Genomic DNA, 21778 nt, shown 5'->3' on the forward strand with positions numbered 1-21778 from the left:
GTAAAGTAAAAATTCGGTCAGTAAAACTGGTAAAATAAGGTACTCCCTAGGAGATATAGGGTATATTTGCAGTTTTTAGAGTCGCCCTGTTGCTACAAGACCAGTTGAGTATTTCTTTTTAAGCATAACTTTCAGCTTTTAATGAGATTTTTTAAGGATTCTGATTTTCCTGGGTTTAAAAGGTAATACTTCTTCATCTAGACTTTCACCAATTTAATTAACAGTCTAGTTTATCCCTTTGGTAATCTTGTGCCTAGGGTAATACCTCAGCACTTGGACAGTGCATGGTATCGGACATCCATTTTGTAAAAGAAAAATAAAGCGGGTCTGCATGCCAATGTATTAGCTACAATTATTCTGCATATTATGCAGTAAGAATTCATGTCCAATACATTCTGTCATCTGTCACCAGGAGCGTCGTTTGTGGTAGGGGGGTGCAAGGAGGGCAGCTACCCCACCCAAGCTATTTGGAGAAAACATTATTATATAGCCCATGCCCCTAGACTATCCGGATACGGACCCCTCTTGTACTCTCCATAAAAATGCTGAGCTACGCCCCTGCCCGTCACTTGTCTTTGTGGCTATGAAACCTGTTTTCTGAGATCTTACATTCAGATCAAAAACTTGAGTGTGTTCTGGCTTATTAATAAATATCGATAATTTTTGCCCAATCTTGCTGGTGAATAATCTTTTTTTTAATTTAGATCGTTTTTTTTGGTTTGTTTGACTCAGTCTTTCTTCTGCTCTGTTTCAAAAAATTAGTTTTCCTTCTGTTTTGAGCACTGAGGACGGCTGGGATGAAGCCCCTGACAAAATATCTGCTTCTATCATTTTCGTTTCTTTTCTGTCCACTGGCTGACATTACCCTCTTTTTTTTCACGGCTATTTTATTTTTTTATTTTTTTTTTTGTCACATGCCAATCCAGCTTGTAGCCCTTTCTGTCTTTAACAGCTTGCAGTAATTGATATAATTGATATAATTAATACACTTAATTGATCTGGTAACAAGAGACTCAGGTCAAATAGATGACTTTTTAACATAGCTGACGTAATACAGTTATACACAAAACAAAATCAATAAATCATAATCCAAACTGTATAAAATTAATGAATTTCAATGAGACAATTACACATCCAAAGTATATCCTCGTTTCAAAGCGTTTTATTACTGTACTCCAAACTAAGCAAATTTTATTTTGGAAAGGTCTTTTGCAACTCTTAAGTTAATTTTGAACCGTATTTTTCTGCACTTCAGAGGGCGTTTTAGATATAAACTTATATCTACCTCTTTTCACTTTTGTGCTGTGAAATTTGCAAGGCATCGTAAAATATGTCAGTAAAATATGTAAGATACTGGTAAAATCCGTAAAATACCGGTAAAATACGTAAAATATCGGCAAAATAGGTAAATTACCTAAAATAAGTAAAATATCCCTTTCCTTTCTATCAAAAATCCTCCCGATTCAACTCCTTTTTACCCTATCTCCACGACACCCCACCTCAAGCCCACTTGTTTTATCCCTCGTGCCTACCCTGTCAACGGGACTCAGGTCTGAGACTTTTTGCGTTTAATAATTGTCTTGTTGTAAATCCTAATTGATCTCACTTCCCCTCAACTGGAAACAAGTTGCACCTTCTTCGTCATACTTCATCCATATCCTTGCCCGTCCTCCCGCCTCCAAATCCCCGAGGTAAATCCTTCCCTTATCGTTCTTCTCCAAAGCATTATAATATTTCAATTAAAACCCCACAGAGGAAATTCTCAAACTCATCAAGTCTCTCTGTCGCAATTCCTCAATCGTTTTGTTTTTCCTAGAACTTTTAGTTACTAATGCTGAAAGCCTTAATTTTGAAAAGCTTACCGAAGTCGAGGTGCTTTCGAGTCACCTCTATATTATAGCTATTACTTAAGTACAGTCCCATGACCCAGGTTCCTTGTGCCTGAAAAATTGTTCAGAATTTACTAAACTCTGTCCTTTAGACCACCCAGTCGGAAAAAAGGTGACGGTGTTTTGTCCTTTACTAAGAGTTACTTTTACCCAAAGGTTATTCGAGTCCCTAGTTTATCCGCGTATGATGAAACCCTCTGGCTAAGTATTAGACCGAAAGTACTCACTCGCTCATTTAATATTATTGCAATAGCTGTTTTCTATTAATCCCCAAATCAAAATATCGATTTTATCGTGAGTTTTACCACTTGAATTTTATTCAGCAATTTTAGACAGCTGCTGATTTTGTTGCTTTTAAGTACTCCAATGCTGACCTTTCTTTAGTTGGACATGCCAACGACCATAAAATGGACTCTTTTTGCTCTTCACTTAAAGTAAAGCAAATTGTTAAAATACCAACGACTCTGGGAAATACCTTTCTTAAAGTTATTTCAACTAATATGTTTAATTTTTACAACCCTCCCTCAGCTTTGCCCCCATTAGGTGGGAGTTATCATCTTTCATCCCCCTTCTTCAAATTTAAAGCATTCTTTCTCAATAACTTATGGTGCTTATCGCTCCGTTCAAAATCCTGGTCTTCTTTCTTTTGGTATGTGGCTGAATACTGAAGATTGGTTTAATATTTATAACTAAAAAAAATCTTGATGAGAAAATAGTTACGTTCCAGAAAAAGCTAATTGATAAATATCAAATTTGTTTCCCAAAAAAAAAAGATTTAAAAAGTACTCCAGTGCTAAATCCTATATTAACCAAACCATAAAGGCACTAATTATAACCAAATTGAGGGTTTTCAAATATGGTAAACTGGATGAAGCCAATAAACTAAGAAAATCAATTAAAAGAGAAATTCACAAATTGGCACAGGTGGAATTGTACTACACAAATAAAGTCGAAGAAATATTCACTAAGAAACCAAAAAATTGGTATCCTGAGGTTAAAAAGCTGAGTGGTAGGAAGCTTGAGCAGCTTAACTTTAATCTACTCGACTCCCCTGATGTTACTGCCAATAATCTAAATAAATTCCTCGCTTCCATTGTCAAAGCCTTCCAGCATTGTTAGACCAATTACCAACAGGAGCCCTATCCCCTTCTTATCCACTGTTTCCCCGTATGAGATAGAAAGAAGAATTAAAAAACTAAGAAAAACAAGCGTTTGTCCTTTGGATATCCCTTTTCTTCTTATTAGTGGCTTTGGTGACTTTCTTTCTAAGTCCTTGTCTTTCCTGTTTAACGAGATTACTGGGTCTGGTCGAATTTCAACAATTGGGAAACAGGGTTTCATACCCCCTTTGAAAAAGAAAAACAGAAAGCCTGGTTTTGAAGATGTTCGTCCTATTATTCTTACTCCTATTTTCTCGAAACTTTATGAAGGATTCCTTGCAGATTCGCTAAAGAAAACAGGAGCTAAGAGCTCATATGGCACTTGTGATGAGGCAAGAAGAGCTAAGAGCCAAGAGCTCATTTGGTATGAGCTCTAACAAAATTCTAAGAATCAATAGATTGATTTAAAAGGAAAATCAGAGGCTTAATGCCGGTCAGGATTTAAAATAAGAGCTCTGAGTCACGATGTTCTTCTAAAGATCAAAATTCATTAAGATCCGATCACCTATTTGTACGATAAAAAATACCCCAATTTTCACGTTTTCCAAGAATTCCGGTTTCCCTCTCAAACTCCCCCCAATGTCACGGGATCTGGTCGGAATTTAAAATTAGAGCTTTAAAGCACAAGATCCTTCTAAATATCAAATTTCGTTAAGATCTGGTCACCCTTTCGTAAGTTACAAATGCCTCAATTTTCAAAATTCCCCCCCCCCCGACTCCACCAAAGAGAGCAGATCCGGTCCGGTTATGTCATTCACGTATCTTAGACAGGCTTTTATTCTTCCCGTCCAATTTCCTCCTGATCTCTCCGCTTTAAGTATTTTCTAAGATTTCCGGTCTCCCCCAACTGCCCCCCCCCCCAATGACGCTGGATCCGGTTGAGATTTAAAATAAGAGATCTAAGTTACGAGGTCCTTCTAAATGTGAAGTTTCATGAAGATCCGATCTTCGTAAGTTAAAAATTCTTTTTTCTATTTTTTTTTAGAATTAACCCCCCCCCCCAATAGAGCGGATCCGTTCCAATTATGTAAATCACGTATCTAAGACTTCTGCTTATTTTTCCCACCAAGTTTCATCCCGATCCCTCCAATCTAAGCGTTTTCCATGATTTTAGGCTCCCCCACCCCAAACTCCCCCCAATGTCACCAGATCCGGTCGGAATTTAAAGTAAGCGCTCTGAGACACGATATCCTTCTAAATATCAAATTTCATTGAGATCCGGTCACCTGTTCGTAAGTTAAAAATACCTAATTTTGTGTATTTTTCATAATTACCCCCCCCCCCCCCCAACTACCCCAAAGAGAGCGGATCTGTTCCGGTTATGTCAATCATGTATCTAGGACGTGTGCTTATTTTTCCCACCAAGTTTCATCCCGATCCCTCCGTTCAAAGTGTTTTCCAAGATTTTAGTTTCCCCCCTCCCAACTCTCCTTCCCCAATGTCACCAGATCCGATCGGGATTTAAAATAACAGCTCTGAGACACGATATCCTTCTAAACATCAAATTTCATTAAGATCTGATCAACCGTTCGTAAGTTAAAAATATTTCATTTTTTCTATTCTTTCCGAATTAACGGGCCCCCCACTCCCCCCTCAGATGGTCAAATCGGGAAAACGATTATTTCTGATTTAATCTGGTCCGGTCCCTGATACGCCTGCCAAATTCCATCGTCCTAGCTTACCTGGAAGTGCCTAAAGTAGCAAAACCGGGACCGACAGACAGACCGACAGAATTTGCGATTGCTATATGTCACTTGGCTAATCCCAAGTGCCATAAAAATCCTACGTCCTACTAACCTTAGGCAATTCGGGAACCTAAAATCCACTTCTACTTCTCACTACCTCGTTTCTCTCATTGACCACTTCGGGAAAATCTTCGAAAAGCCTAATTCTGGGTTAAATCTAAGTTCTATTGACCTTTAGAAAGCATTTGACCTTGTTGAACACAATATTTTAATTCAGAAACTTGTAGGCGAATTCAATATTGATCCCTTACTGGTGAAATTGCCTGCCTCCTTCTTAACAAATAGGTCGCAGGCTGTCAAACGCCAGAGTTATTATTCAAATCATCTCCCTCTCCACAATGGTATACCTCAGGGTACTCTCCTAGGCCCCTCCTTTTTTCAGTCATGATTAACAGCCTCACGAAGGAATTTCCTGACCGATGAAAATTTATTGATGACCTAACGGTGGTTGAAACTTGCTTCAGGAATTTGATAAGCGACTCTATGAGTGACCCTATGATAACGACCCCCAATGAAATTGGAGATGAGGCCTTGAATTTAGACATGACAGTAAACCCATGATGATGCCGATTTGTATCCTCAAATCTTCGCCCTGTTTTCTTATTCCTGTCCCTCCTGAAATTTTTGTTGCCTCGTTTAAACTACTTGGCGTCACAATTTCTTCAAATTTAAAGGGGGATATCGATGTTAAAGACATCATCCATAGAGCTATCGCTCATGTGTCTATCGCCCTCCTTAAGCTCCTAAATGAATTTAGCGTCCCCCTTCCCCACTCTTTAAGGATTTACACGTCTTTTGTCCCGCCCGATTCTCAAATGTGCTTGTCCAGTTTGGCACCCTGGTATCTCTCGTGAAGAATCTGAAAAAGTTAAATCGATGCAAAAAAGAGGCTAGCGAATAGTTTACAAAGAAGGCAAGGCGCCATGCTCTCTGCTCCTAAAAAAAAGCTAGTTTGGAAACCCTTGAGGGAAGGAGGGTTTCGTTGTGCCTCCGTTTTGCAAAAAAAATGCAATGACAAACCCTTGGACGGCAGGTATTTTCCCCAAATGTCATTCCCCATCTAGATTACGGCTGCCTCGAGCTGTTTCTAAGCCCATCCTTATTTTTTCCCCATTCGCTGCGTTATTTGCGGATATGAAAGAACTTTCCCCTTCATCACAGAAAATAAAATGAATAAAATACCCCACTAGTTCTCTCTTTCTATTCTCTCTCCTTTTTCTTATTGGTTGATGGTGCTACCCAGGCTTTTGCACTTATTTGCTTGTTTCTCCCTCCTCCTCCCTCATTTTTCGGTTTTCTTTTAATTTTTACATATTTTATATTTTGTTCTCTTTTTTGTGTTTATTCACTTATTTTTGTTCCTTTTTTTTCATCAGTTTTTATTTTTTAATTCTTCTATTGACTTTATGCAGTTAAATTATTGACACTTTTTAGTGTCCCTTTTAGTTTATATATATATATATATATATATATATATATATATATATATATATATATATATATATATATATATATATATATACTCATATCTTGTTCTTTTTTGTATTTGTTCGCTTATTTTGCCCCCCCCCCTCCCCTTTTTTTAATGTCCCTTTTAATTCTTTTTCTGACTTGTATTTGTTTAAGTTTAGTTTGACCAGTTTTATCTGTTTAACTTTTTAATTGACTTATTGTTGTTTAATTATTGACTCATAAATGGTTATTCATTATGTTTTTTCTTTTTCGTTTTTTTTTTTCATTTTTGTCAGTGATAGTACAACCATATGATTTTTCGAAGTCCGAATTGGGCCCTTTGTAGGCTTGTGATAGAGATTTTTTTTTAAGTAAATGTCTTATCTTATCTTCCTACGTGGTATGAGCGAGTTGCAGCGGCTAACATGGCTTTTATCCGCTCCTACGCGGGCTGCTGTCAGCTCTGCCCTCCAAGGACTCACAGTTGTAGCGTTTGAGACTAGTGAGCAGTACAAAGACGCTGGGGTGATAAGAATGGAACGTGACTTTAAAGCTGTTGAAAAGGCTATCCACTTTCTCCTGGATTTTTACCATTCACAAAGGAGCCATTTTTCGGGAATATAGTAACTGCGAGTGAGCAGGTGGACGTAGACGAGGCTATACCAATAGGTCGGAAAATCCTGAATGATTCGACTGGAAAAGACGCTAACACTCACACTTTCAAGAAGAAAGCAACTGATATTACTATGAGAGTGCAAAGGAACCTGAAGTTAGCAGCATAACTGCCTACCGTTGACCCTGATTTGACAAGGGCTGGTCACTGTTGCAAAGAGTTCAGATGAAGAACTCCAGACGTTTTTTCAATTACGAACTCTGCATCCCGCCACCTTCGTTATTTGACCCTAATGGTCCCCTTCAGTTGGCGGACAGACTAGCGCTTGCCAGTGCGATCTGGTGCGAAGTTGAAGGTCTGCAACCAAAGACAGATTGCGGGCTTAAAAGTTAGTATAAACCTCAGTATGTACTAGATTGTAAGGCCCTTCAACATCGTTTGCCTTGGGAGAAGTGCAGCATGTACGCGGTACCAAATATGTGGACTATGTTAAGCAGAGATATGGATGCGCTTTCATAGCGTTTGACAGATATTTATTTGGACCCTCAATCAAAGACGTGACGCATGGGAGGAGGAGCAGGTGTAAAGGCTCCTAAAATCAGCATTCAGCCGCATATGCCTTCTTTATAAAAAAAGATGATTTCCTTAGCAACGCAGAAAACAAGCAGGCAACCATCAACATGCTGCCCTGCTACCTTAACGATGCTGGATGTAAAGTGGTCCAGTCGCCAGCCGATGCTGACCTGCTGATTGTGATGACTGTGGTCAAGTCGGAAGAATGTTTTAATAGGAAAAGATACAGACTTACTAGTCCTTTTACTGTACCACACGAAGCGAGACTGTAAACTGATATTTCACGAAGCGAGACCGTAAACCGTTTTTTTTCCATTCCCAGTCAAAGTTACAGAAAATTGGATGCCGTGTATGGGATATATTGGCAGCTATAAACTGAAACTCGGTGACACGCTTTGTGACAAAATTCTTATCCTCTATGCATTCTCGGGTGCGATTCGACTTCGTGAATTTATGGCATAGGAATATCTACACCGCTGAACCACGCAAAAAAAAAGAATTAAAATTGCCAGGATATCGCCCGACTATTCCTAGATTCAGCTTCCACAAAAGACGACATTAGAAAAGCTGGAGAGACGGCCATGCTTATTTTATTTAATACTGCAGAAAATGAAACAAGTCTTGACCATGTCCTCTACAGGAAACGCCTCGAAACAGTTGGAAGTCCTGGGAAGTATATAGATGCAAAAACGCTCCCACCAGCAAGTGATGTCTGCAAGTATTATTTACTCCGAGCATACCTCCAAGTCCCAGCTTGGAAAAATGTTGAATGTCGACTGGATCCTTTGGAGTATGGCTAGATTGGGTGGAAAGGAGAATTACGACTTGTGCATTCAGATAGATCACTGGCCTCCCTTCTCTTCTCTTAGTCTTTCAGTGTAATTGCAAGAGCAAGTGCTGTACGCTGCGATGTTCTTGCAAAAAGCATGGTGTACCTGGATTTGTGGCAATTGTAAAGGAACAAGCTGTTTTAACTGTGAAACAGTTGGTTCCGGAAACCTTGAAGACGATGGTAGCGAAAAAAAAAGACCAAATTGTTGAATAGCTTTGCCACTATCCAATGACTATCTGTGTTACTGTGATTTTTATCTGACTTATGTAATTGATCCCTGTGTTGCATTATATCTGAGTATATTGATCTCTTTTTTGGATCAAGTGTTTTCTTTCAGCTTTGGGAAGCTCTTTGACAGAATACTTTTTTTCTTTGTTGCCAAATATGCGTTTCAACTTCTGCTCCTCCTCATTTTTACTCGCTTTCACAAAACAGAGGTTCCAGGCTTACTGGACTCTACCTGGACCCAGTCTTGGTTGTTACCAAGGTGCGAGGCTGCAAATGTTTTGCCATAGGCCAAGTTTAATATACACCTGCAGTCTGAACCTATCCCGCAACCTCATTCTCTCTCAAAGCTTTAAGCCCCAAACAATTCTTTTGACTTTAAACATTTATTTTCATGTTCATCAGTAAAAAAAAAATAAGAGAAAAGACATATCTAACCACATTTGCTGGGATTTACTCAATCAACATTTTTTGCCTCAACCTTAAATTTAACCTCAAGAAACCCAAATTTGTGAAAGAGCTAGAGCGGTGAACTTTTTGGATTCGGAATCAGCACCTATTTTTTGGTAGGATAATGAAAGAATCATTTGTATAGCAATTTCTTTAAGGGTGACCCATTTTTCACAATTTTTCTTGAACCTGTCCCCCAACCTCTCTCAAAGTTTTAAGTCCCAAACAATTCTTTTGACTTTAAACATTTAGTTTCATGTTCATCAGCAAAAAAAGAACGTAGAAATGACGTATCTAATCGCATTTGTGCTGGTATTTGCACAGTTAACATTTTTTGTCTGAACCTCAAATAACTCGAATTTGTGAAAGAGCTAGAGCGGCAAACTTTGGATTCGAAATCAGTACATATATTTAAGTCAAGTTTTGAAATAATCATTTGTATTGAAATTTGTTTGAGGTTAACCCCTTTTTTCCACAATTTTCCTTGACTATATTTAGTTTTTGGATTTTGAGATAGATACTCTACAACAATCTTCCCAAACAGCTTCGATTTGTTTACAAAATGGTCTAACAACGGCAGTTAACAATTTTTGTTTAGATAGTGGAAACATGACTATTGGGAAAATAGTTTGCTAACAGTTCTTATTTGGGCTATGGAAAAAAGCCTTATATCGTATGAAATTAATTTGCGGGAATTATTGTTTGGTTAATAGGCTAGTGATTTATCTTCATCTTCTCTGGATTAAATAAAAAACAAATTTTTTATACTGAAAGTAAGGAGCAACATTAAAACTCACAGAATAAACGAACAGAAATTATTCCGTATATGAAGAGTTGCCCCCTCCCCAATACCTTGCTCTTTACGCTAAACCTGTTAACACTTTTAAAAAAGCTTCCTACTATAATTAAACGGCCCCTGTAATTCAGTAGCTGTTCTTAAAAATTGGGACAAACGGTCAAATTTTAGCGCGAAGAGCAAGGTATTGAGGAGGGGCAATCCTTTATATACGAAATAATTTCTGTTCGTTTTGAGTTTTAATGTTGCTACTTACTTTCAGTTAAAAAAACTGTTTTTTATATTTAATTTCTGTTTGTTTTTCAAATAATGCAGGTAAATCTGGCTCAGCCTCCATGAAATCTACCCCCTCCCTCACGGGAAACTCCTCTGTGAAAGTTTCATCCAACGTAAAGTACAAGAAATTTTCTTCCACAAAGAAGATTCAATCAATGGAAATTCACCCCAAGGACAAAATCCCCCCTCCCCGAAAAATGTGTATTCTTCCCAATATCAAATAATACACGTAAACAATGGGCAAATTTCATAACATACAGGCCTATCCCCATAAACTATGGGGGTCATTTTACCCGTCACTTAAAAAGGAACTAGAATTTTTAATTTGCTTTCGAATGCACCCTCTCCCGATTTCCTAGGCCCATCATTTCAGTACGATCACCCCTGAAAAAAATAAAGTAAATGCGTATCCGTGTTCTGTCTTCTAGCAGAATTCCACATTTTTGTATATAAGAGCTGGAAATTTCTGCAAAAGGGCTCTCGGGTACACTGATAATCTGATATTTTTATTTCCGCCAAGATTCTTTGAATTTTAAGGGGCATTTCCCCCCTATTTCGAAAATTGGGCAAATTTTGTCAGGTTTGCAACTTTGATGGGTAGTACTAAAGTTGAAGAATCTTACTCATTTGGAATCAGTATAATAAGCTCGTTCCTTTGATGTTTCTATTCATATCCAAATTTAGAGTTTCTTCATGGTTTTTAGCGTTTTTTTATTTTTGGCTACTATTGAGCCGAGTCACTCCTTACATACAGTTTGTTACCACGAACTGTTTGAGAAACAGTTTCATTAAAACTTTAAGAATGATTGAAAGTCTCAGTTTTGTTTAGCTGTTAAATACTGCACTGATTTAGCGAGTGTTGATCTCCAGCCAAATCTACTGTATAGCAGGACATTGCCCTAAGCCTTTAAGCGAGTATTCAGAAAGTCTTCAAGCTCATTAAAAATACTTCTCATTTAAATTCAACGCCCCTTGTGTTTGAGCAGTCTTTCTTAAAAAATGAATGTGACATAAAGTCAAACTTGAACGTAAAGCGCGAGGGCTGAGGAAGGGACAGACCCCCCCTCATATACGGAATAATTTCTGTTCATTTTAAGTTTTAATTTTGCTCCTTATTTTGTGTTGAAAAAGCTTGCTTTTTGAAATGTGATATCTGACCGTTTTTCAACTCTTGCCAGGAAATCCCCTGCCCCTTGTGAAATTTCCCCTATAAATTTTCCTCCGGAAACTTTCCTTCCATTGAAAATTCTTCCCGTGGAATATCCTCCCGCAATATTTCCCAAAAATTTCCGCATATTCCCCAATAGCAAATACTATATTTAAACAATGAGCAAATTGCGTGACTTAAAACCCTTTCCCCAAGGACATGGTTTTTGAACCTTTCAACTGTGCTGAATCAAAGGGCTATCTCAAAATTTTGATCGGATATCTTTGGGGGAAAAAGAGTTTAGTTCCGTTCGAATGAGTCCTCTTCCGATCTTCTAGGACCACTGGTTCGATATAATTGCCCCTGGGCAAAAAAAAGAAACAATAAAAAACAAATAAACTGGCGTCAATGATCTTTCTTCTGGCATAAAATACAAAGTTCTGCGTTTATTTAAATAGGCGAAGAAGGTACTAGAAGCCTCTGCAGTAGAGGCTTAGCAGTAGATACAGTAGGTTCTCTAATATGGTAAATCTGATGGTGTGATTTTCATTAAGATTGCTTAATTTTTTGGGGTAGTTCCCCCTTTTTTGAAAATCAGGCATATTCTTAGCCAATTCTTTTCAAGAAACAATTGTTAGAAAATTCGTTTTCTTAGAGTTTGGTTACTATTTGTCTAAGTCGCTACTTACTTAGAGTTCGTTGCCAAGAATTGTTGTATACTTGTAACAACCGTAAATTCGGTGTCAATCTGATATGTGCTATATCATGTCAAATGCTACAACGAATAGAATCATAAGGAAATATTACTATAAATTTTTAAGCACTGGCCAGTGATGTACTTGTAATCATAATAAAATAAACAAAATCATGATAAGCCATGTGACAATGGCAATTTTTTGTATTGAGGAACGAAATAGGAGTAGCAGTAATACCGAGAGAAAATATTTTGCTCTAGACGACATCCTGACCACTCCTAACCCTGTTTTATGACCAAAGACATTTTGTCTTATTCATAGGATTTAACTATATTCTAGATATTGGAACTCCTGCATCTGCGAGTGTCACAAGTCAAAAGGCTGCAAGTCTAGAAGACGATATTTTTGGAGGATTTGTTGATGCTGGCACAACGGACAATTCAATAAAATCTTCTTCAGATCTGAAGACCCAAGAAGAAAATTTTTTCAATCAACCGCTAATAAGTGAAAAGAAAGTATTAGATAAGGATTCAATTTTAGCCCTTTATGGACAAGGGACACAGTTAAACACTGGTTTCGGGCAAAGTATGCCCTCTGGTGCTGCACAAGGTAGTATTAGATTTAAAAAAAACTTTTTTTTTATTTTTAGAAGCCATATTTTAGAAGGCAGCTCTTTAAGGGAAATCCAAGTGTTCTGTCTCAACTTTGAAAATAAAGCCCAGTTTATAAGAAATTTTGAGCATTTTCTGAGACATAAAAAACACTTATTTTATTTTTTTCTTTTACGCATAACTAGTTTTAGAGTTGAACTGTAGCTACAAGACTAGTTGAGCATTTCTTTTTAAGCATCATTTACAGCTTTTAATGAGTTTTTTTAATGGTTCTAATTTTCCTGGGCTTAAAAAAGGTAATGCTCCTTCATCTAGAGTTTCATCAATTTAATTAACTGTCTAGTTTATCCCTTTGGTAGTCTTGTGCCTAGTGTAATACCTCAGCAATTGGACAGTGCCTTATTTTGGACATCCATTTTGTAAAAAAAAAAAAAAAATGAATAAAAAAAAAATAGATAAATCAACTTCACCATTATTTGGGAGTAAAATCATATTAGTCGTTTTTTCTACACTTAAACCTTAGGAATGTTAGTCTAACATTCTTGAATATTTAAATAGCCGTATTCAGCCGCATTCCTCATATCATAAATCATTCCTATATATCATAATTTATTTATTAAAGTACCACATACAGTTAAAAAAGAGGTTTTTAACACTTTAATGACTTCTATTAACCAAGCACTTGATCATTGAACGGAATATTTAGCCACTTTCACAGTCTTCAACAGGATTTGCTTTCAAATCTACCTCCTCTCCTTCAGACTTAGACTCTGATTCGGGTGGCCGTGCCTTTTCCAAAGCTCCCTCCCCCCATTCCCTTCCTAAAAAAGTCCTGGATACGGCCCTGGGGATTGTATGTCAATTTCTACCTCCACCTTCCCATCGTCTCTCCCTTAGAGCTAATTCTGTACTTATCTGAAGATTCTTTCAAAACAACTGCTGATACACAGGGGCCATTGAGCTAGAATAAGGGTTTCTTTTAGACACTGCAGTCAGCAACAACTTATTCGGCAGTAATTGGTTAAAAGTAGGATAGATCCTAGAGAAGGGCATTGGAATATTTGATTTCCAATTGACTGAGCCCCCTCCAAAGCTTATTCGAAAACCCCTTTCATATGAAGTGCCCTAGGAAAAAGTAAATAAACAAATATTAGTACATTGAACCCTTATGGGTCTTTACTATAGGTAATACAATACGATTGCCCCTGACTTAAGCAGGAGAGTAGAAATTACAATTTTCCTTCTAATGAAAATCTTGGAATTATCCAAGGATAAAATAGGGGGGAATTTTCCGATAAGTAGGGATATTCCGTTGGGGTATTTTCCGGGGAGTCGGGGGTAACCGCCGGCTTCCGGGGAAAGACATTATGAATACAAGATTTCTCTGAGATATGAAATTTAAAATAAAAATGTGGGTATTGATTCTGCTTTGGCTCTCCGCATTGTTTAAAATCCAGATCATGTAGTTTTTTTATGAGGCAGCTTTAATATTTGAAGTAAATGCCTTCCCACATTCTTTTAAGAAGGCAATTGAAATTAAAAAAAAAGGGGAAAAAAATCCATAGATAGAGACCTTGCTAATAAACCCAATTTACAATAACTTAAAATTAAAGGATTCAAATAATATTTTTCTCCGGTTTAATAAATAAGATCGTTTGACCGCACTTTTAATGAAAATTAGGTCAGTAGACAAGCTAAGTCAATCACTAAGCAGAGAAGTCTTGCTCAATCTAATTGGTAAAAAGTCTTTCATTTATTCAGGCTTGGTTTTTTTGTTTGTTTGATTCAGTCTTCCTTCAGCTCAACCAGAATTAATTCAAAGGATTATTTTTCTTTCTTTTTTTGAGCACTGAATATGGTTGGGCGAGACTCCCTGACGAAATGTCTACCTCTATCATTTTGCTTCTTTTTTTGTCTGCTGGCTGACATTATGCTCATTTTATTCAGCTATTTATTTTTTTTTTTTTGGGGGGGGGGGGTATGTCAATCCTGCTTGTAGCCCTTTCTGTCTACAACAATTCACAAAACTAATGTAATTTTATTTCAGCTAATATTTCACCATTTAAAAATTATAATTACATGTACTATAATACACTTTATAGTTCTGATAACAAGAGACCTAAGTCAGACAGACCACCTTTTAAAATGGGGAACACAGCTATGCAAAAAAACAAAATTATATTCAATCTTTTTCTGCAAGCCTTTTTTGCGGTTTTGTGCTCTGAAAATTGCAAGTCGTCGTAAAGATATGTCAGTAAAATATGTTAGTTACCGATAAAATACCGGTAAAATACGTAAATTACATAAAATACATAAATTACGTAAAACAGGTAAAATACCAATTTTACAGGGTCCGTAAAATTACGATAAAATACGTAAAATACCCAATTTTGCCTGTTGCAACATTACGCAGAACTTAATTTTCTGCTCTGAAAACCATAATGTAACTTTTATACTATTCTTAAACATCCATTGCGATTTTTCGCTTGTTCTCACTTTTTGCATAATGATGGTTTTTTAGTTTTTTTTAGAATGCTGATTGACACAGAAAGTGTCCTGTAAAATATAAATATATAAATTCATACCTCTTTTTGAATCAGTGTATGATGCGAAAATTCTGACTGTGTTTGTAAGTTTAATAGTAAAATTGAAATACAAGCGCAATGAAACTTTCCTTGGCTGCAAAAGTTTTCTTGAAATTAAATCGGCTATTTGAAAAATAATTATTCCGCAAAAAATTTTTGGTTTAGCTGAGACAGCCATTTTTAGCCTCCATTTACGCCATTTTTTTAATAACCATTAAGACCATTTTTTAATAACCATTAAGGGAAAATGTTAGATTGGTTTACTTTTTGCTCAGAAACTGTATAGTTCTTTGCAGTTTCTACGTTGAATTCACAATGCAATCAGAATTTGATCACTCCCCACTGTTTTTGCGTAAGCCACTCTTGAAAGTAAATTTAGATCTTTAAAAATAGCTTTTGGAGAAAAAAATATTATATAATTTTTCTATATCATATATATGGTATTTCAAGTCCATGCGTTGGAGTTTTCATAATTTTATGATGGTAAGCTCTGATTCAGAATTCCCTTTTTCTTTTTTAGAGAGAGAGAGAGAGAGAGAGAGAGAGATGATTTATCTGAAAATTATTATTTATTATTAGAATTCAATGATTTATTAGAAAAAACCAAGGAATAAGATTATAAGAAGGTTTAGACCAGTGGTTCCCAATCGATTTCGGGCCATACCCCACCAAGACATTTTTAAAATTCCGATGACCCCCTCGTGGCATTTAAATTTTCTTATTCAAAATTTTACATTTATTCACCCGAAGGAAGCTTAAAAGGCTAGTAATATGGTATCTGTTTTTGGTTCGTCCTCTATGCATTTTTTATGTTCGTAAAAAATATTGTCTGAATTTCTATACTTTTTATAGGTTCCAGTGCAACTGAACCCTCGTGTAACTGAACCCCTTGCTACTGAACCCTTGTACATCTGAAACAGAACCCCCCGTGCTATTGAACTCCGATAGCACAGAACCCTCATGCAGCTTAGAGTGAAATAAGGCTTAATTTAAATATAGCTGAGTTACACAAGGGTTAAGTCAAAAGATGGTTGATTTAAACGGGGATCCATTGGAACAAGGGTTTAGCTAAATGGGGGTAAGTTTTACGGGGCTGAGTCAAACGAGGGTTCAGTTAAATAGGGCTGAGCTACACAGGGGTCTAGTTGCACGAGGATTCAGTTAAATAGGGCTATGTTCCGCCTGGGTCAAGTTAAATGATGGTTTAGTTACACGAGGATTCACTTGAATGGGTTGAGTTTCCCGGAAGCTCAGTTACTTTGGTTCAGCTATACCCACGCCCTTTTTATACAAAGTATAACGTCATTGCATCACTATCATGCTTTTTTGAGCTCTTTAAATGTTTTGAATGTGACGCCATTCACATGAAAATGTTTGTTTTATTTAATAAAAGCTCTAAAATAAAGTCAGCCGAAGGGTGCGCGTCCTGTCCATGACCCACCAAAATATTGTCATGCCCCACCGGTGGGGCATCTGCCCAACGTTGGGAATCAAGGGTTTAGATATTAAGCTCTAAGGATATTTTGTGGCTAAAACATGTGATGAATTCCTCCATAAAATAACCAAGAGATAAAAAAAATAAAAAGAGAGAGAGAAAAAAAGAAGAAACTAACATGAATAATTAAAACATAGAGTCGTTATAATTATTGAAAACCTACCTAAGCATAGCAAATGCATAAACCATGTTCACAAGAGGAGATGTGGGTAAAAGCCAAGTATAACCATAAAACTCCACTTTGTACCAATTAAACAGGCTAACTAACCAGGGAATTTAGTCCTAACGATAGAAGTGTTCTTTTGAATGTGTTTATTACTTATTATTCGCATTTATGGTAGTCCCTTTTTAACTCCTGTAAATTGTCTTTTTTATAGGTTTTGGCTATAGTAACCAAAATTTCATGCAGAGTCAGTCCAGTTTTGGAGGTCCTATTGCTAATCCAATGCAAGCCCAGCCAGGGTTTGGGATGGTTGGTGTTGTACCTAGTCATTTTCCCAGTAGTGGAGTTTCTCTTCAAAATAATTCGGCTTTTTCTGGACTACCAGCACCATCCATGGGCGCAAATCCGTTTATGCAGGGACAGGTACCACAGGTAAAAAGGGCTTGATCCTATACTGATATAAACTCAGGTGCAACGGCCGTGGTTATTGTAATTAGAGAGATCACTGAAGGAGAAATCAAATGGCTTATCTATATTTCTCAGATTTTTGTCCTATACGCAAAATTAGCCAGTGAATTTCTACCTTGTTATCTATTCCTATTATGTAATTGGTGGCTGGCGTAAACTCCTCCCCCCCCCCCTCAGCGGAAAATACCACACCCAAGAAAAATACCCACAGTGAAAAATACCCCTCCCCGGAAAATACCTGCTGTGGAAAATACACCCCCCCGGAAAATACCCCTCGGAAAAAAAACGGAAAATACCCCCCACATGCCCCCCCCCCCCCCCGTGGAAAATACTCCTGTGGAAAATAAGGCTTTCCTGATTTGAGAATCTTATTTGAGATTTTTTTTTTTCCGTAGAGGGAAGAAATTTTGGTACTTGTGTATTATACGCCACTCACTCAACTTTACGCTGTGTAAAACTTGAGAACAAGCCGGTTTCTTTGTTAGTTTCTTTCAGCTAGTGTAAAACAAGACAAAAACAAGTGACAGTATAGATGGGAAATATATAATTTGGGCTATATATTCGCACAAAAGGGGGGGGGGGGTAAAGTATTTGGACAGTTTAAAGCCAGGAAACAATTCTTAATTCATAATATGCAGAACGATTATACCTAACACATCTTTCACGCAGACCCGGTATACTTTACCCCCGCCCCCTAATGTGCAAATGTATCACCCAAATTTGTTTCTAAAGTAGCGAAGAAACTAACTGAGAAACCAGTTTGTTCTCGAATTTTGCACATCGTAAACTTAAGTGATTGACGTATAATACACAAGTACCGGAATTTTTCATGGAGAGAGAGCTGGATTTCCAGGTAGTATTTAAGACGATATGAAATTAAATTAAAAAAAAAAATCTACTAAAAGTAAGGAGCAACATCAAAGCCTAAAACGAACAGAAATTATTACGTATATGAAAGGAGTTGCCCCTTCCGCAAGACCTTGCTCTTTACGCTAAAGTTTTGACTTTTAGTCCTAATCTTTAAGAATGATTCCTTTAACACAATGGCCGTTTAATTAGAATAATAAGCTTTGTTTTAAAATTCCTAGAAAAAAACTTTAGCGTAATAAGTGAGGTCTTGAGGAGGAGGGGGCAACCCCTTTCATATACGTAATAATTTTTGTTAGCTTTAAGTTTTGATGTTGCTCTTTGGTTTAAGTTAAAAGAACTTGTTTTTTTATTACTTTTAATTATGTATTCTATCAGCCTTTGTCTTGTCTCACGCTAAGTAGAAAAAGAAAACTAACGAAGAAACCGGTTTGTTCTCGAGTTTTACACTGCGTAAACTTGAGTACCAAAATTCCTTTTCCCTACTGAAAATAAAAAACAAAACTCAAATAAAAAATTTTAATCTGGAAAGCCTTAGTTTCCATGGGGGTATTTTCCATGTGGGTGGGGGGGGGGGGTAAACCCCTGGAACCTATGTAATTACCTATTACCTAAATTTGTAATAACTGACCAATGCTGACATAAACAGCACCTCTGGAACGATTCCCCGAGTTAAATCAAGCACTCCTTGAGATTCTATCTTCTACTTACTTTTGCCTATTCCTGCTTATTTTGAACATTCAAAGTTCCAAATGGCTAAATTTATAGCCACATTTACTATATCAGCAAAAAGCCCTGCTTTCATTCCAATCGAAAATAAGGCAACACTAAAAGATTTAAAAAATGACAGAGAAAAGCAGGAATAAATGCGTTTAGTGGCTGTTCGGAGTAGTGGTAGGTTGAAATATATGAAGTGTGCACGTGACGGCTGTGATGAGTTCAATTATAAATAGAAAAAATAGCCGAACTAAGTTGGGTTATTTGAAATTTTGAGAGAGATATAAAATTATCTATATTTTCTTATGCAGTGAGGGGGGGGGCTACTGATCCATTGTTCTTTCGTGCTCTCTATGAATCAATTACTGATTATCTAAATATTATAAATAGTTAGATATAATCTTTTTGTCTGCTAAAATAGCAGAAGGAAAGGGTATTATTGCATTGAAGCCACTCCTGATTTTCTGAGGGAAAATGTTTAGGAGGCTGGATTTTATATTTATTAAGTTACGTTATTAATTTATAAATCATAAATTTACTGTTCGTATATGTGATTCAGATAATAAATGTGCAGTTTGAATGAGGAATGACGTCATGCAAATTCTCACAGCGAATTTGTTGTTTAATGTGTCTATCCGGAATTGTGATTTATTTGTTAATCGTTTTGTTTGATTTTAAGGAGGCGTAATTAGGTTTAATTCGTTGGACCTTAATGTGGCTTTGCCCTTGCGGCTAAGGGATTTAGAAAGAGGAGTAATTAAAATACTAAAATTTTGAGGCAAATGTTTTATGTAGTTGTGATTAATGTTTAAAAATTTTGCAAGTTTGATTTTAGGAACCTAAAGAGTTAATATGGGATCTGAATCGTCAAGTTGAAGAATTATATAAACGCGAAGAGAGTCAAAAGGTTTGTACACAAAGGGGAGAAAGTGCTTTGTGGCGTTACTAGGGTTGCTTTTATTCGTACATTATCAAATATGCTACGCATAATGTAAGATAAAATTAGTCGTAAAACAGGTAAATGATGGAAAATTTACTGCTTATGGAACCCTTAAAATAATCCAAGTATTCTGTTCATACCTCCATATTGCCACTTTCAGTGCAGAAGGAGAAAAACTATCAAATACATGAAACTTCGCAAAACAAAATAAAATGATAAACGAACACATACACAAAATTGGAAGACCCATACAATCACTTCAACAGCAAAAATAGTCCACGGTGGGTAATCATTTTTATTATTTTCTGGTTTTTATGGCACTTGGTATTAACCAAGTGACATATAGCAATCGCAAATTCTGTCGGTCCCGGTTTTGCTACTTTAGCCACTTCCAGGTAAGCTAGGACGATGAAATTTGGCAGGCGTAATCAGGGACCGGACCAGATTAAATTAGAAATAGTGATTTTCCCGATTTGACCATCTGGGGTGAGTGGGGGGCCCGCTAATTCAGAAAAAATAGAAAAATTGAAGTATTTTTAACTTACAAACGGTTGATCAGATCTCAATGAAATTTGATGTTTGGAAGAATATCGTGTCTCAGAGTTGTTATTTTAAATCCCGACCGGATCTGGTGACATTGGGGAGCGGAGTTAGGAGGGGAAACCTAAAATCTTGGAAAACACTTAGAGTGGAGGGATCTGGATGAAACTTGGTAGTAAAAATAAGCACAAGTCCTAGATACATGATTGACATAACCGGAACGGATCCGCTCTCTTTGGGGAAGTTGGGGGGGGGGGGGGTTAATTCTGAAAAATTAGAAAAAATGAAGTATTTTTAACTTACGAACGGGTGATTGAATCTCAATGATATTTGATATTTAGAAGGATATCGTGTTTCAGAGCTCTTATTTTAAAACGTGACCGGATCTGGTGACATTGGGGGGGAGGGGGAAAACTAAAATCTTGGAAAACACTTAGAGTGGAGGGATTGGGATGAAACTTGGTGGGAAAAATAAGCACAAGTCCTAGATACATGATTGACATAACCGGAACGAATCCGCTCTCTTTGGGGTAGTTGGGGGGGGGGGGTTAATTCTGAAAAATTAGAAAAAATGAGGTATTTTTAACATATGAACGGGTGATCGGATCTCAAGGAAATTTGATATTTAGAAGAATATCGTGTCTCAGAGCTCTTATTTTAAATCCCGGACAGATCTGGTGACATTGGGGGGAGTTGAGAGGGGGAAACCTAAAACTTGGTCAACACTTGATTGGAAGGATCGGGATGAAACTTGGTGGGAAAAATAAGCACAAGTCCTAGATACATGATTTACATAACCGGAACGGATCCGCTCTATTTGGGGTAGTTTGGGGGGGGGGGTTAATTCTGAAAAATTAGAAAAAATGAGGAATTTTTAACTAACGAACGGGTGATCGGATCTCAAAGAAATTTGATATTTAGAAGGATATGGTGTCTCAGAGCTCTTATTTTAAATCCTGAACAGATCTGGTTACATCGGGGGGGAGAGTTGGGAGGGGGAAACCTAAAACTTGGAAAACATTTAGAGTGGAGGGATCGGGATGAAACTTGGTGGGAAAAATAAGCACAAGTCCTAGATACATGATTGACATAACCGGAACAGATCCGCTCTCTTTGGGATAGTTGGGGTTAATTCTGAAAAATTAGAGAAAATGAGGTATTTTTAACTTACGAACGGGTTATCGGATCTCATTGAAATTTGATATTTAGAAGGATATCGTGTCTCAGAGCTCTTATTTTAAATCCCGACCGGATCTGGTGACATGGGGGGGAGTTGGGAGGGGGAAACCTAAAACTTTGAAAACACGAGTGGAGGGAACGGGATGAAACTTGGTGGGAAAATTAAGCACAAGTCCTAGATACATGATTCACATAACCGGAACGGATCCGCTCTCTTTGGGGAAGTTGGGGGGGGGTTAATTCTGAAAAATTAGAAAAAATGAGGTATTTTTAACTTACTAACGGGTGATCGGATCTCAGTGAAATTTGATATTTAGAAGGATGTTGTGTCTCAAAGCTCTTATTCTAAGTCTCGACCGG

The 21778-nt window shown here is 37.1% G+C and overlaps 1 protein-coding gene across 2 annotated transcripts in view; it reads left to right on the forward strand.

Annotated features, from left to right (window-relative positions):
- LOC136034820 (stromal membrane-associated protein 1-like) overlaps positions 1–21778 on the forward strand; it is a 47538-nt gene that overhangs the window by 20569 nt on the left and 5191 nt on the right. The window contains exons 5-7 of one of the 2 annotated variants that reach the window (XM_065716254.1): positions 12193–12462; positions 16922–17139; positions 19595–19666. In XM_065716254.1, the coding sequence (XP_065572326.1) occupies positions 12193–12462; positions 16922–17139; positions 19595–19666 (560 nt within the window). The remainder of the gene's footprint in view (positions 1–12192; positions 12463–16921; positions 17140–19594; positions 19667–21778) is intronic. The other variant, XM_065716255.1, reaches the window with a different exon arrangement.

Source organism: Artemia franciscana, chromosome 13 (genome assembly GCF_032884065.1).
Source record: "Artemia franciscana chromosome 13, ASM3288406v1, whole genome shotgun sequence".
Lineage (NCBI taxonomy): Eukaryota > Metazoa > Arthropoda > Branchiopoda > Anostraca > Artemiidae > Artemia > Artemia franciscana.